Genomic DNA, 15964 nt, shown 5'->3' with positions numbered 1-15964 from the left:
TGGGAGCAGTGACAACCCCAGTATCCTCCTGTGTTCCTGCCCCCAGCAGCTGGGGTCTTGGGGCAGCTTTGTCTATCTCCAGGCTTCAGCCTCTTCCTTGGAAGTATCCACCTCACAAGTCTGTGGGGATGTGTAACATAGTGGATGATAAGTTTTAGGCGGCTGGGCCCCCCAAACAGGCCCAGTGCAGGGCGGGGCAGCCCCCAGCCTAGGATCACCCTAACTTTGTAACTGAGGAGTAACCTCTTGGTACAAACACGTCCCCAGAAAGTATGCTATTTATTCATCATCTGAAATCCCAGTGTGACTGGGCATCCTGGATTTGCTTTGGCCGCCCTTCCCCTGGGTGTGAGGCCATCTGCTGGCCCCTGAGCAGCTCTGCATGCCAGGCTGAGGGTGCTGGGCCAAGACAGGAGTGTGCCCAGGTCTGGACACCCCTGGCCCATTACCAGGCTGAAAGGGACAGACTGATCTGAAGGCAAATAGCCAAGGAGGTAGGTGGCACCAAAGGCTGCCCAAGAGTGCCCGCTGTCAACACTGCACGGTGCTGGGCCGGTCAGAGCCCTCTGGGAGGCTCAGGTGAGACGGAGTAACCCCTGAGTGGGCTGCCCCCCTCTTGTCCAGGTGTGCCTGCAAATACACCCCCCTCAGCATAGTCACAGGTAAATGAGCACTAACGCTTAGGGCTCTCGTTATGGGCCACATGCTGTCCCAGCCACTTTCCGTGTGTGTTCCCAATTGCAGGTGCACAGCAAACCACTCTGAAATGCAGTGACGTGGAGCATAGCCATTCACCCTGCTCAGGGCCGCGTCTGCTCCACCATGCCTGTGCTCTAGGGTGAGGAGTGAGGCTATGCTTGAGGAACACAGGAGAGAACTAAAAGGCCTCTCATCAGAAAGTGGGCTGGAGCCTCAAGGGGTAGGGCTGAGGGACTCGGCAAGGGGAGGTGAGGGGGTTGCTGGAGGAAGGACAGAGAGGACTCTCCCCTACAAGGGCTAGAGTGGGTGTGGTCCAGGGGAGAAGGCAGGGTGGCCCCAGCAGGTCAGCTTCATCTACGTGACCTGAGCCAGGATGATGTTCTCACCGTGCAGGTCCTCAGGAGGGGTGTGTGATTGCAGCCATCTGAGCAAAATGGAGAAACACGTGGCCTGGGCCAGCCTCCTGCTGTGCTACCTGCCAACTGGCAGTGGGCAGAAGAGTCCCACTTCTTGCCGAGGAAACTGGTGGCCTCATTGTGAAGGTTAAACCCTCAGGAGAGATCCCACAAGACCGTGGACTGAGAGCCCAGCATGATCACCAGGATATCAGAAGCCCGGGCACCCTTGTCAACACTCAGTGGGTGACTCAACCTTCTGGGGATCATGGGGAGCCTGGAGAACCTGGGTTGTGGACACCTTTCCCCCCAATGGCGTGGAGGCTGCAGCCTTGTGAAGGTGGGGTCAGAGGGCCCTGCACAGGCTCACACGCTGACAGCTGGCCACCTCCAGGACCAGCAGTGCAGTGGACTTCAAGCCACCCAGCACGGAGCAGGTGCCCAGAGCATCCGCTCCTGCCCAAGCCCAGGATGCAGGCCCTCTCGGGGCTTCTGTTCCCCAGTCCAGATCAGCCCCTTCGACCTCTCTTTGCTCAGGTATCCACCCGGAGGAGAGCATGCAGGAGTGTCCTGGCTTCTAAGGGTGGGGTATGAGGAGGCTCAGGGCACCAGGTTGAGGCTTGTCCAGCTCTAGCATGCTCACCTGGGCCCCAGGCAGACAACAACTCTGGGTTCTACTTCTCTCTCTGTAGGAGGAGGGGGCAGCCAGATTTGCCCCTATCTGTGGGACCCTGGGTGCCCTGCAGCCATGGAAATGATCTCCAGAAGGAACATGGGGCCAGAACTTTGCTCCCAGCACCCCTGCACCCAGGTGCGGTGGCCACAACTTGCTGACCCAACCAGCCCTTCCCCAGGGTTCAAACCCCCACCTTCCAACACACCACATTTTCTGGGGGAATCCTCAAGCTCCTTACTTCCTCACACTTGTTTGGGTCTCGGCCACCTGCCTCTAATGTCTGGCACACAGAGAAGCCAGGGGAAAGCTCTCCAGCATGAGTCACCCTGGAGGGTTGTCCTGAGCTGCCTGACAGCCCGTCTGGGGTTCGAGGATGAGGCTCCTCCAGGCCTGGCCATCTCTCCCAACACCACCGCCAGCAGCTCCCCCTGCCATGGGCAGCACCTTGAGACACCTGCAGTTTCCAAGCACAGGCCCGTCTCAACCCCTCCCACTTGTCACTTTTCCTGCTTCCACCAGGCCTCCCCATCTGCCCTCCTTACCTCTTCTGGCCCCATCCTTCTAGACAAAGAGGAAAACTCCAGCACCAGGCATGGGTATCTGACAGCAATAAATTTATTAAATATTCCCCCCCAAATATAAACAGAAACCAGTTTAAAAAAAAAAAAAACATGAAACATCAGGCCTGGAGCTAACAATAAAGCAGAGACAGGAAACGGATTTGACCTAAGGCGGAAGATAGCTGAGAGAACTCACGCAGGGCAGGGATGCTGTAAATACTGGAGGAGAAACACTTGGGAGCCCCAGGGTGACATGACTGAACCTCGTGGGGGTGAGACTGGGGGTGTGTCAGTGGCTACATGGCTCGGGGGACAGACCACTTGGTCCTGGCCGCAGCCACGTCCCACCCCTTCAGCTGCTTCACTTGGGGCCCTGGGCCTCGGATTCCTCCTCATCGTCTTCGTACATCTCGCCCTCCTCCTCGGCCGTGGCGTCCTGGTACTGCTGGTACTCGGACACCAGGTCGTTCATGTTGCTCTCAGCCTCGGTGAACTCCATCTCGTCCATGCCCTCGCCTGTGTACCAGTGCAGGAAGGCCTTGCGCCGGAACATAGCCGTGAACTGCTCTGAGATGCGCTTGAACAGCTCCTGGATGGCCGTGCTGTTGCCAATGAAGGTGGAGGACATCTTCAGCCCGCGGGGTGGGATGTCACACACAGCCACCTTCACGTTGTTGGGGATCCACTCCACAAAGTAGCTGCTGTTCTTGCTCTGGATGGCCAGCATCTGTTCGTCCACTTCCTTCATGGACATGCGGCCTCGGAAGACGGTAGCCACAGTGAGGTAGCGGCCGTGACGCGGGTCACAGGCTGCCATCATGTTCTTGGCATCGAACATCTGCTGGGTGAGCTCGGGGACAGTCAGCGCCCGGTACTGCTGGCTGCCGCGGGCAGTGAGCGGGGCGAAGCCGGGCATGAAGAAGTGCAGGCGCGGGAAGGGCACCATGTTCACGGCCAGCTTGCGCAGGTCGGCGTTGAGCTGGCCCGGGAAGCGCAGGGAGGTGGTGACCCCGCTCATGGTGGCTGACACCAGGTGGTTGAGGTCCCCGTAGGTGGGCGTGGCCAGCTTGAGGGTGCGGAAGCAGATGTCATACAGTGCCTCATTGTCGATGCAGTAGGTCTCGTCTGTGTTCTCCACCAGCTGGTGGATGGACAGCGTGGCGTTGTAGGGCTCCACCACCGTGTCTGACACCTTGGGCGAGGGCACCACGCTAAAGGTGTTCATGATGCGGTCAGGGTACTCCTCGCGGACCTTGCTGATGAGCAGTGTGCCCATGCCCGAGCCTGTGCCACCACCCAGGGAGTGGGTCAGCTGGAAGCCCTGCAGGCAGTCGCAGTTCTCGCACTCCTTCCGCACCACATCCAGGACCGAGTCCACCAGCTCGGCGCCCTCCGTGTAATGGCCCTTGGCCCAGTTGTTGCCAGCCCCACTCTGACCTGTGGGGGGGAAGGCAGGGGGATACAGACGGGGTCACAGCTCCAGCACCGGCCTGAACAGCCCACCTCAGAGAGCAGCTGAGGAGGCAGCTTGGTGCCTGTTCTGCCCTCCATGAAGTGGGGGCACGCAACTCTCACTTCCATGGCTCTTTGCACCAGCCACACTGCGTGTTGGGGATGTCACCCCCGGCACCTAGTGCTCTGGGATCTGGACACAGACACAGCTTCTGGAGCTTCTGCTTCTGCACTGCCTCAGGAGGAACTCCTAGTGGAATTGGTCCACCCAGTCCTCCAGTCCACCCACCCTCTAGCCCGCTGTGCTGGAAGGGTAAACTACAACCCTGAGTGCCTTGCAGCTCAGATCAGGATGCGGGCCATGCCCATGCATTGGGTGCTGAGCTCTAGGAGGTGAAAGTGGGGTGAGGCCCTCCACCTGTCACCGTCATGGGCATGAGAACTGGCAACCCCTGATCCCAGCAATGCAGAGTACTCATGAGCTGGTGTGCTCTGGAGACCCCTTCCAGCTCTCTAACATCCTGTAAGCTTTGTTGCACACACCGCGCTGCTTGAAATCACAAGTGTCTGTTTCCTGCACAAAACTTTTTCTCTGGGACTCTTTTGCTGCAAATCGGGGAACTCAGTGATGCTCTGCAGCGTTGTGGGCAGAGGTAACTCTGCCCTTGTTTCTGTTGGTCTGGGTTTGCTGGTGGTGGGATCCACCATGAGAAGGTGGGGACAAGGGAAACTTACCAAAGATGAAGTTGTCAGGCCTGAAGAGGTGCCCAAAGGCCCCAGACCGGACGCTGTCCATGGTTCCAGGCTCGAGGTCCACCAGGATGGCTCGAGGCACATATTTGTGTGCTGAGAGGAGAGGGGTGGGTTACATGGATCACAGAAGTTACGCACCCTTTCTGCCTCATGCTCTCACCTAAAAGCTTAGACTCTGGGATCAGAGAAGCAGGGATCACATGTGACAAGGAGGTCATGGTTGACACCTGGACATGGGCAGGTGTCCCTGAGGGCACCATTTCACACCAGCTTCTGAATGGCCCCTGACTGACCTCTCCAGATAACCCCTGCTCTGGACTCTCCATGGGCCTCCTGAAGGGTCTTTGGGACCCTGCCTAGCCCTGGTCATTCCCCTACGTGTGTCTCATGGCCATTAAACACACTTGCATCTCACTAGGGTGACTGGGATTCCTTGTTTTACTCTGTTAGTCTCTGGTTACACCTGCCAGCCAAGGGAAGGAAGGCAGGGATGCTGGGACCCAGCAGTCAAGGCCCCCACCCCACCCCCACCCGGTCAAGGAGGGGGACTCACAAGAAGCCTCATTGTAGTAGACACTGATGCGCTCCAGCTGCAGGTCTGAGTCGCCCACATAATTGCCACTGGGGTCTATCCCGTGTTCATCGCTGATGACCTCCCAGAACTGCAGGGAAAGGAAGGGCCAGTTGGTGGTCATGACCCCTGGCAAAGCCCGCCCTCTGGTAGTCTCAAGGTCCTGGTATAAAATGAGCGATGTGGACCCAAAGCCTGCACTAGTCCCTTTGAGTGACTTTGAAAAAAAGCCCCAGTTCTGTCATCAAGAGAATTGTCATAATAAAAAATATGCATGTCCATGGAGACTAGAGCCCTCAGGGTGGATCAGTGCCCAACTGACACAGACCTAGGCCCCAGACCCAGCTCTCCACTTGCTGACAGGGGCCTTGAAAGTCCACTTCTCCATGAGAGGGTTAGCAGCAAACACCCACCTGGGGGATTTTTTTAAATATCCCTCTTTTTAGATGAGAAAACTGAGGCCCAGGAAGGTAAGTGATGGAGAGCAGGCCTAGGATATGCAAACCCCTCAGTGTCGAGCATAGGCCGTCTAGTGCCAGGGCCTGGAAGCAGCCCACAGCAGCAGCCTCAGCCCACAGGGGCCCTGTATGGGGAGTGACTCGCCTGGGCTCACCCAGCCTGTCTGAGCTGAGATGGCGTAGCCCCGGTTTTCAAGGGCTCACTCACCACACTGCAATCTGCCCTGTTTGCCCTGGGCAGAACCCACAGCGCTTCTCTCAGGACTAAGGAAGGACAGGGTCTTGCTTTCAAGTTGGACCACCCCTTCCCAGCGTGACCTTGGCCAAGCCCTGAAGCTTCTGTGTCTCAGGGCCTTGGGCCTGAAGGCCCAAAGGCCTGAAGATGAAGTCTAATTGCTGTGAGAATAAATCCAGTTACTCTGGATGGGGAATGCTGTATGGGGCTCGTTGTTGTTTAGTAACTCAGTCATATCTGACTCTCTGTGACCCCATGGACTGTAGCCTACCAGGCTCCTCCTTCTACGGGATTCTCTAAGCAAGAACACTGGAGGGGGTTGCCATTTCCTTCTAGAAGCAGGGGATCTTGCCAACCCAGGGATCGAACCCAGGTCTTGGCATTGCAGGCAGATTCTTTATTTGACAAGCCACAAGGGAAGCCTGGTCCTGGTTGTGAGGAGAGGCTTTTGCCCTGCACACTCTTTGGTGGTTTTTAATTTTTATCACATGCACTTATTAACTTCTCAAAAGAAAAGAAAAAGATTAGTTAAAATTTTTAAAACTCTTTTAATTTTAGGGACCTCCCTGGTGGTCCAGCGGCTAACACTCTGCACTTCCAATGCAGGAGCCCAAGGTTTGATCCCCAGTCAGGGAACTCAGATCCTACATGCCGCAGCTAAGACCCAGCACAGCCAAATAAAATATATATATATATAAAATTAAAAGACTAAAAATTTAAAACCTGAAAAATATGATGAGTCATTATTATCAAATGCACAGAGGAATCTTGGCAGTTCACCCAGAGAGACTGTTGGCAAAGTTCAGTTCTCAGCTGGTCTTTGTGATTTATGTCATTGATAAGTTTTCTTCTTTCTCCCTGCATTAGGTATGTGTTAATACTGTAATTGGAGGTGTTACTGAGGCCTTCTGGACCTGATCAGAGCTTTAAATCACTGCTTGGCTCCAGGACCTTGGCCCACAGCCCTGGGACATCCACAACCCCTATAGAGAGGGAATGAGCTTGAGATGGCAGGTGAGGGGGCGGCAGAGAGCGACTCAGTCGCCCAGCCACCAATACATCTATGGAGAGTTCTCTGGAACTCATGTATGGAATGCAACAGACCAGAGTGCGTGCCACTTCTCAGGACCTCCATTTTCTCATCTGTAAAGTAGACAGGACGACAGTACTCACTTCAAGTGGTCAACTCAAGGCCTGACAAATAAAAGCGTTCAGCAAACGTTAGTCTCACCAAGTTAAAAGTCCTTAGGCTGCTATCTAAATTTGTCAAGCCTTATTCACTGACAAGGACTTTGCTGGTGGCTCAGACAGTAAGGAGTCTGCCTGCAATGCAGGAGGCCAAGGTTCAATCCCTGGGTTGGGAAGATCCCCTGGAGAAGGGAATGGCAACCCACTACAGTATTCTTGCCTGGAGAATTCCATGGACAGAGGAGACTATTGAGCTACAGTCCATTGGGTCACAAATGGTCAGACATGACTGAGCAACCAACGCACATTCACTGATAAATAAAATAAAAAGTACTTTAAAAAATCAATATATTTTGGAATACTGTGGCACAATAAAAGATTATCACTGGTATGAGTAGATCTCCAAGGCACATCCTTGGGGGGAACGGCACATGGCAAGGATATTCAGGGTAAAAACGGGCACCTCACAACAGATGCTGTAATTTTTATGCATAGGTGCACATGCACAGAAAATGGACTAGAATAAGGAAAAAAAACTTGCTCCACCCAGAAAAGGGGGACCACCAGGGGGAGGTGCTTAAACAAGCACTTTATCTGCAATGCTTCAACGTCTTAGAAGGGACATATGTTAATAATAGCTTTAGTAGTTAAAACGAATATAAATTGCAATTTTAAATATTATTAATAAAAGCTTAGCAGAATATATTACATGTATTATATAACATTAATAAACAACAAAATACTATATTATAAATTAAATAATGATTATGATCATCACCACAGATGAGAAGTGGCGCGTGGACCCCAGGGTCCAGGCCAGGCTCCTATTTCACACGCTCAATTGTAGCTCCCGCGGCGCTGTCCGTGGTGCTGACGCTCGCCGCGCCCACACCTGGGGCGGGGAGGCAGAGGGGCGCACACACACAGAGGAGCCCAAAGCAAGCTGCGTGTGCGGCTCCAGAGGGAGGGCTGGCCTGACTCCCGGGCTTAAGCCCCTCTAGGACTCCACGCCCTTCCCCACCAGACTCACAGCATCAGTGGGCGTGTGGGGGTGGGGTCGGAAACCAGAAACTCCCTCCTCCCATTGGCTGTCATGGCCAGGGCCGTCTCTCCGAGGCCCCGCCCAGCGGTCAAGGAGGGGGGGCAGACAAAGGCTCCGGGACTGCCCTACCCCCTAGGCGAGGGGGGTGGGGTACTCTCACTCCTCGCCCCGTGGTGGGGGCTGGAGGCTCCCCGCCCATCCTGATGTGCCTACACAGGCCTGGATTCACACCCGTGCCCTGCGGGGAGGGTAGCACCCTGCCTCACCGCAACCTCGAGAGGCACAGTGAGGGACGCACCTGGCACAGTGCCCAACACATTCTCTCCTAGCCCTGATCGCCCAGACTTCCCCTCCTCCCTCCATAACCCCTCCCATCCCGACCCCACCCGCAGCCAGGACCCTCCCCATAGCAGGCAGCCTGCCTCCAAGTAGGGTAACAGCCTACCTGTAGCAGTCTGGCGGCACCCCGCCGGCCCCCACCAGTCAGCGGCCGCTGGCAACTGGCGGGAAAAGTTTGGTCTCCCTCCCTCAAGAGCCCACACCTGTGTGGGAGCAGGAAACGGCCAGACCCTGTCCACAGGCCGCTGTTGAGCGCCTGTGCAGGCAAATGCCCCCGCCGGGCTTTGAGCTCTTCCAGCTTGGTTGCCCAGGTGCTCCAGGGCAGGGGGGCCAGAAGGAAACCACTTGACTGCCTCCTTTGCTCACTGCTTCCCCTCCTCCCAAATCCACTTCTCTTTTGTACTGTTAAAAAGCATCAGATACTACTTTTAAAAACAAACAAGAGTTAAGGAAATTAACCTCAAATGAATAAGAAGTAATGAGGAAAACCCAAAGGACACGGAACTTGAAGCAGGAAAAAAATCTCTGCAGAGGACACTGCCCAGCACTCAGGCAGCTCCCCCTGTCCCCCCTGCCCATCCCTACCCCACCCCACCCCGCCCCTTGGGGCTGCAGCTTGGCATGAACCTACCTTTGCCCGATCGGTGCCCATGCAGCCGCAGAAGGAAACAGAGCAACCCGACCAACACTTCCCCAGGCTTGCGATGGAACTCGGGTTGCCCTCCTTCCCGTCAGTGACCCCTGACCCTCAGAGGAGCAGATGCTCAGGGGAGGCCTGGCCTCTGTGGCCACAATAATGAGTCTTTGGCCCCTCCTGCCCGGCCAGGGCATCTGTCAGTGACGGCCCCCAGAGGCCTGATTTAATTTGAGGCCTGGGTCCCCCAGGCCTCCCCTCCCCCAACTCCCTTCCTCGGGCAGGCACAGCTGTCTCCTCAGTGATTAGGGTGTCTCCCCACCAGGCCCTCCCCCCATCCGAGGCGCCACCACCCTAGAGCCCAAGTTGCAATTTACATGTCAGCCACGTGGCTGCCCCAGCCCTGTTGTAATTAGCTTTTTGTTCTTGCCTGGTTTCCATGGCAACAGCCTCCGGAGGCAGGCTTTCCTGGTCCCTTCCCCTCCAGGACCTGTCTCCTCCCACTTTCTCCTTTGGGAACCTACTCCACACCATCCCGGCTGGGCCCCTGGCCTTGGTGCTGACAAAGGGCAGTAGGCCCCACCCACTCAGCCTGAGCCTTGTGCTGGGTGGGCACCTGCAGGGACCGAGAGCCGGAGGGTGGAGAGGCTCCGTCTCCACTTGCTGTGTGACCTTGGGCAAGGAACAGCGTCTCTGGACCTGGGGATACCACACTTGCCTCCTGGGTTGGGGGCGGGGTGGGGGGAACGTGGCCTGAGCGCCTCAATCCCGACATCTGTGAGGGGGGCTAACAATGAAGGGGAGGGGCCTAGCAGGGAAGCAGCTCTGGACCGCGCCGCTCCAGCCCGGCTTTGTTCCCACCACCGACCCCTAGACCTGCCGTCCCTAAGTGGGGTTGGGGGAGGGGTGGCCCGGGCGGTGCTACGCCGAGGGAGAGCCCAGTCCTGGACCAAGGTCATTCTGAGTCCGGGCACAGTTCCTTCCCCAACAAAGGAACAGGGCGGGGCCAGGGAGCTGAAGGTTGTCAAAGCTAGCTAGGGGAATGGGGGCGGCTCTGAACGGTCGGGGGACATCAAGCTCCTGGCGTGGGAGGGCAGAGGGAATCGTTATGGCTTTTGGGGGCGCCCCACCCGAGCCTGTCCACCCCACCCATCTCGCCCGAGGCCGAGTTGCGACCCCAGAAAAGAGGGCCACGCCCAGCCAGCGCCTTCCACTTGCACCTGCAGCTGCGGGGGGCTGGAGAGTAGGGAGCCGCTGACCTGCGCTGTGCCTCCGGCAGGCCCGAGGTAACCCGGGCGGGGAGCGGAAAGGCCGGGGTAGGACTGGCAGAGGGGCGACCCGGCGTCCCGGCCGCCCGCCAGCAGCGGGGACGATCCCGTCCGTTTCTCCTGGGTTTCGTAGTGGTGAGCCGGGCTTGGGGTGCCGCTGTGCGCACACAACGCCTCCCCGTTGCTTCCCTCCCTCGGGACCCGCTCGCGCTGGGGACGCGGGAGGCGCGCTGCGGATGCGGAACACGCGCCCAGTGCGGGGCCCGGCACACGGAGCCACGCAGCCTCACCTTGGCCCCGATCTGGTTGCCGCACTGGCCGGCCTGGATGTGCACGATCTCCCTCATGCTCGGTGCTATGGCGGGCGGCTGCGAGACGCGAGCGGACCGGCTGCAGCTGGCTGCGGAGGCTCTGCCGCCCCCGCCGCCCGCTCTTATAGGCGGGGCCCCGCCCGCCTCGCCCGGCCCGGCGTCATCGCGCGCGGCCAATCCCCGGGCGCCGCCGAAGACTGCGGCACCGGCTGCAGCAAGCATCCGTGCCGCGCATCCCCGCTCGACCGCGCGCTGCGGCGGCGCCGCCTCCCTCCGCTACCCGGTCTCTGGGCTCCGCGCATCGGGAAGGCGGGGCTGGTGAGCTCCAGGGAGGACAATAGAAGCCCCCCTTGGCCCTTGACCCCCGCCCCGACTGCCCTCTGTTCCCCTTCCCAGCAGGAGCCTCACCCCTCGGCGCAGCAAGGAAGGTCTTTCTTGTGCACATCTGATTAGGGACCAACCCCATGTTCCCACACCGGAAGGCCAGAAGGAACGCCTCCCAGCAGCCCTCCTTTGTCAGAAGGGGCAGACCAGGTACTCTGAGCTTTGCCCGCAGCCTTTGATGGTGGGGGAGGCAGGCAAGGCTGCAGCGGGCGCTAGATTCTCTCCAGAAGAAAGCAAGCTGGGGCAAGGCTCCTAGACGTCTGAGTCAGAAGGGCGGTGGCTGCAGGAGTTGGAGGTGGGTTCCTATGGCAGTTCTGTCACTGCTCATCTCTGCAGTGGGGTGCCACCTGTCCCTGCTGCCCCAGGGCACTGCCATGACATTCCAGGTGGACCTATTGCGATTGGGTGCTTTGAACCCCTGCCAGACACGCACCTGGATGTAGCTGCTGCTTAGTGAGCACTGGTGTCCAGGACTGTCATAAGGACACAAACAAGCCAGACACAGAACTATCAGCCTGGAGGGTGGTGTGTCTGACTCACTCTTTGCTGTCACTCGTACCCCTGGAGTCTTGGTCCAAATGAGGCCAAGTAAATTCAGTGGGTGGGAAGAGGCTCTGTAAGGAGTTGGTGTTTGCAGACGGGAGAGGTCACTGTCAGAAAAGAAGAGACTCACGGTACACACCCTGGAGGACACCACCAGTCTCCTGAGGTCAGAGGGTAGAGTGAATCCACCTACAAGAAAGCCCGTCTTACATTTCAGTGACAAAAGCCTCTGGAAGGGTTTCAGCCACAGCGTGTATAGCCTGTTCCCATGTGCTCACACTGCTTGTGGGTGCCCCTTTTTCCCCTCATGAAGCTCCCCAACTTGGCAAGTCTGGAAGGGTCTTTTGTTCTCAAGAGATGCCCCTCCCCCACGATGTGTCTCTGATGTGGTTTCCTGCGTTTGGTTTCCAGCTGCCTGGGGCCCCTCTCTGTCCCCATTCAGGGGGTCCTTTTCCCTGGAAGGAAGAAGCTTTGCACCCAGTTGAGCAGGACCCATCACCCACCTGCTGCCCTGCGGGATGGCTCCCGGCCAGGACTGCTCCCCCTCCGTCCCCAGAGGAATTGAGGCTGGCTCGAGGCTGACTCATCGTCCATCTCCCAGCAAAGGCCGGCCCTGCCGGGAACCAGCTCCCAGCCCTGAGGCCAACAGTCGGGTGGTGCTACCAGGGCAGAGGACTGGCCAGGGGGCTGCAGGGCTGGCTGGTACCCCTGCTTTTCGTCCATAAGCCTGTCCCAGCAAGAGGGTAGGGCATATGCTCTGTCTGTGGAGGAATGGGGTGGGGGGGCAGAGGGAGGACCCAGCCCAAACCCCTGGGGCTTGGACACCTCTTTAGCCCCTGGACAGCCACACCCTATTCTGGGCAGTTTGTCTCACATCTCCCAGGGCTGGCGGGGCACTGACCCTTCTCCCAGCAGGACGGAACTTAAGAGCAGACCCGAGCCTCTGGGCGACCCTGCAGCAGGTATGGAGGCTGAGAGAGGGCCATGTTCTGGCCAGAGTCACACACAGGTCACCATGGTCCTGCCTCTGCTGCAGCTGAGGGCAGCTGGGCAGTGCCAGGGTCTTGTCACAATGGAGGTGACTTGGGGTGGGGGACCTCTGGGCTGGAGTTTGTACCACAGACAGAATGCAAAGACACAGGATGGAGTGGGTGTGACTGGGATCTCCTCGCCCTCCCCCAGGTGAGCCCTCTGACACTGGGGGCTGTGGTGTCATGACCTGGGCAGATGAGCCATGTTTTCTGACTGGCTCCTGGGACTTAGGTCTTTCCCCTCTTCACCACACCCCTACTCCTCCACCCCAAGCTTCAGGCAATTTCCGGAAAGAGGCAAGAAAGATGGGAAGGAGGTTGCACCAAGCATCACATTTATTAATACTGCTGCACTGCTTCCTGGCCCTGGAGCCTGCATACTGGCTGCTGGGTCCCCAGAGCAGGCCTGGCTGGGGTGTCTGCCGAATGCATGTGCTGCTCGCAGACGGGCTGAGCCCGACTCCCAGTCACCACAGAGCGTTAGAAGAGAGAAGCCCCCACCTCCTCCTGTGCTGGTCATGAAGTCCTTGGAGCGGGATTTCCCACAGCTTTGGGCGGGGTGGGGTGTGGGCACCGGCCCCAGAGTGGGTCTCTGGATGGAGGGGTGGGGACCCTCCTTTCTAGGTGTGGGAGGCCGTGCCCCACCATCTCCCCAGCCTCCTCATTCTGCACAGCCTCCTGGAGAGTCCTGTGATTCCCCTCTCAGGCCCCCGAAGGCCTGTGCACCCTCACCTTCAGAGCTGGTCTAGCGATCCTCTTTGTCAAGGGACTGCCCCGGCCTTCCAGGCCTGGGCACACGATGGCACTGCCACCCTCACCAGGAGCACTGCAGCACCTCTTGGAGCGTCTTCCGGAGCTCCTGGCTGCGGAAGGCATAGATGAGGGGGTCCACAATGGCGTTGCAAATGATGAGGGCCAGGAAGAGGTTGAAGTTCTTGAGGATGCAGCCACAGGTGGGGTGCTGGGGGCAGAGGACGATGAGCGAGAGGTGCAGGAAGAAGGGGCCCCAGCAGAGGAAGAAGACGCCCAGCAGGATGGTGAGGGTGGCAGCGCCCTTGAGGCCAAAGCCCTGATGAATGGGGCGCTGCCTCTTCTGGAGCCGGGCGATGCCCCGGGCATGCTGGCAGGCCCGGGCCAGCATGTGGACATAGAGGACGGCCATCAGGGCCAGCATGGCTATGAAGAAGCCAACGAGGCACAGCAGGATGACCGTGTGGTTGTAGTAGGTGATGGAGAGCACGCTGGTGAGGATGCTGGCCACCCAGATGGCTGCAATGATCCTCCACGCCCGGGGCAGTGTCACGACACTGTGGTACCGCAGAGCGTAGAAGATGGAGATGTAGCGGTCCACAGCGATGGCACCCAGGAAGCAGAGGCTGGACACCATGGAGCTGCAGATGAGCACGTCAATGACATTGTCCAGCTGCTGTACCACGGCCGCCCGGGTGGCCAGGACACCAGCCTCCAGCAGCAGCATGACTGCCGTCTCCAGCACATTGCTGACGCTCACCAGCAGGTCGGACATGGCCAGGCAGCAGATGAAGTAGTACATGGGGGAATGCAGGTTGCGGTTCTTGGCGATGGCGGCCACCACCAGCACGTTCTCCACAAGACTCACCAGCCCCAGGCTGAGAAAGAGCCCGTCGGGGATGGACACCTCCAGGCACTGGGGCCCTGTCCGATTGGGGGCCAGTGTGAGGGGGAGGGTGGCTGGGGGTGTGCAGTTAAGGGAACCCAGCAGCCGCCTCTGGGAGCCGAGCGCAGGCATCGTTTCGCAGGGAGCAGGAAAGGGTGCTTGCTCTCAGGGTCCTGCTCGACTCATGGCTCCCCTGGGAGGAGCCTCACACCGCCCCCTCCCTGGCTGGACAAATGTTGGCCCAGGCATGGCCCCAAGCTCGTGGGGCCAGCCCTCTGGGCGCAGTGTCGCTCTTCCGCCCTCAGTCCGCCTCCCTGCCTCTTCTCTGGATGTGCAGTTGCCCACAGGCAGACATTTCTGGGCCGCTTGCTTCCTCCTGTCCTGTGGGGATCTCCAGCCTTACCCGGCCGCGGTGGGCTGAGGTCCAGGGAGAACAGAGCCTTCCTTGGCATCTTTAAAGTCGTCACGGAGTCCCTCCTCCTGAGGGTGGCCACATGATGGGCGTGTGCCGGGCTGCAGCGAGGTCCGCCACCAGGTGGCGCAGGCGGAACCCGGGCCTGTCAGACCAAGGCAGTCCGGCCTGTGCAGCAGTTGGTGCTCGGCCAACGGGTGCTCCAGGCGATGCAGGTGGTGGGTGGGGGCCCTGCAGACCTGCCTGAGACCTCCAACCCTCTTCCAAGCCCAACAATAAAACCATTACCTCCTCCCTTAAGCCGTCCAATCTTGCCTCAGGAACCCGCAGCCTGGCCCGAGCCACCCTCCCCCCAACTCATGTTAAAGGCTGGCTGAGGGCAACCCCGCCCAAGGACTCCCAGCCCCTTCACTGCACTGTGGCTTCTCCCTGGGGTGTGGGGGCTGGGGGGAGGGGCACTGCCAGTCCTTCCCTGACAGCCCCCATTTCCTCTGTGAAAGGTCACCACAGCTGGCCCAGAGCCAGCAACCACTTCAAGGACAAACCTTTGTCTGCAGCCGCTTGCCAGCCCCCCAGCACTTTCTCACTGAGGAGTGCGTGGTGCTGACGACAAACCCTCCTAGGAGGAGGGTGGGGTGTACAGGCCGTCCCACCAGGGGGTGGCGGGGAGTCAGAGGTGGGCTGATGGGGCTGGTATGCTATGGGCGCTGGTCTGTCAGGGTCTCTCCTCCTCCCGCCCGACGGGCAAGGCCCACACCTGCGCCGTGCCCTCCTCCCTTCCCTATCCAGGACTCACATGGCCCTCTCCTTTGTGGCTCTGTTGGTGCTGTTTATTGAAGCACATGGCAGGTGAGAGACAGTACACAAGTTATAAACACGCAGGTTGGTGCATGCCGCACCCAGCACCCTTGGGACTGCAGCACTCCGTAACCAGTCAACCTAACAGGACCACACCAGACTCTCCGGGGCGCCTCCTGCCCAGCAGCCACTCCCTGACCATCGTTCTTGCCATTTTAGAACCTGTGCCATAGGACTCGGGGCCCTTCCTCACTCAGCACTGAGGCACTCTCTTGGCTGCACTCAGTGGTTGGCACGGCACTGGCCACGTGGGCATCTGGGCGGCTCCTGTTTGTCACAAACATTGCTGCTGGGTGACACCACCTGGTCAGAGCCACACTTTCAGCTTTGGTACATTCAGGGAAACCCTTTTACCTGCTGGCGGACTGTTTGCCTGTTCCTGGCTGGGCACGAGCTTCCCACCCCCAAAGGAGGAAAGGGTCCCAGAAGAGGACCACGCAAGAGCCACGGCAAGGCCTGTGCTGGGACCTCAGCCCTGAACCAGCCATGCGAGCCTAGGACTCCCCAGGTACCAAACAA

At 58.7% G+C, this 15964-nt stretch overlaps 1 protein-coding gene across 1 annotated transcript; it reads right to left on the bottom strand.

The window, feature by feature from the left end:
* Positions 1-2691: 2691 nt before the first annotated feature.
* LOC138096188 (tubulin beta-3 chain) lies at positions 2692-14307 on the bottom strand. The gene is made up of 6 exons (XM_068992268.1): positions 13358-14307; positions 11399-11438; positions 10561-10857; positions 5089-5197; positions 4518-4628; positions 2692-3767 (listed from the first exon to the last, which is right to left on the bottom strand). Exons 1-6 carry the CDS (start codon positions 14305-14307, stop codon positions 2692-2694), a joined length of 2583 nt encoding a protein of 860 aa, XP_068848369.1.
* Between the last annotated feature and the right edge of the window lie 1657 nt (positions 14308-15964).

The sequence above is a fragment of the Capricornis sumatraensis genome, chromosome 20 (assembly GCF_032405125.1).
Source record: "Capricornis sumatraensis isolate serow.1 chromosome 20, serow.2, whole genome shotgun sequence".
NCBI classification, from domain to species: Eukaryota; Metazoa; Chordata; class Mammalia; order Artiodactyla; family Bovidae; genus Capricornis; species Capricornis sumatraensis.
This window is presented reverse-complemented; position numbering and strand designations above follow the sequence as displayed.

Excerpts from the sequence above, each read along its gene's own strand:
- LOC138096188 (XM_068992268.1), bottom strand. The coding sequence starts at position 14,307 with ATGCCTGCGCTCGGCTCCCAGAGGCGGCTGCTGGGTTCCCTTAACTGC. Across the intron at positions 11,439-13,357 it reads GAGGTGCTGCAGTGCTCCTG|TCCTGGACACCAGTGCTCAC; the intron begins GTGAGGGTGGCA and ends TCCTTATGACAG. Across the intron at positions 10,858-11,398 it reads TAAGCAGCAGCTACATCCAG|CGGAGGGAGGCGGCGCCGCC; the intron begins GTGCGTGTCTGG and ends GAGACCGGGTAG.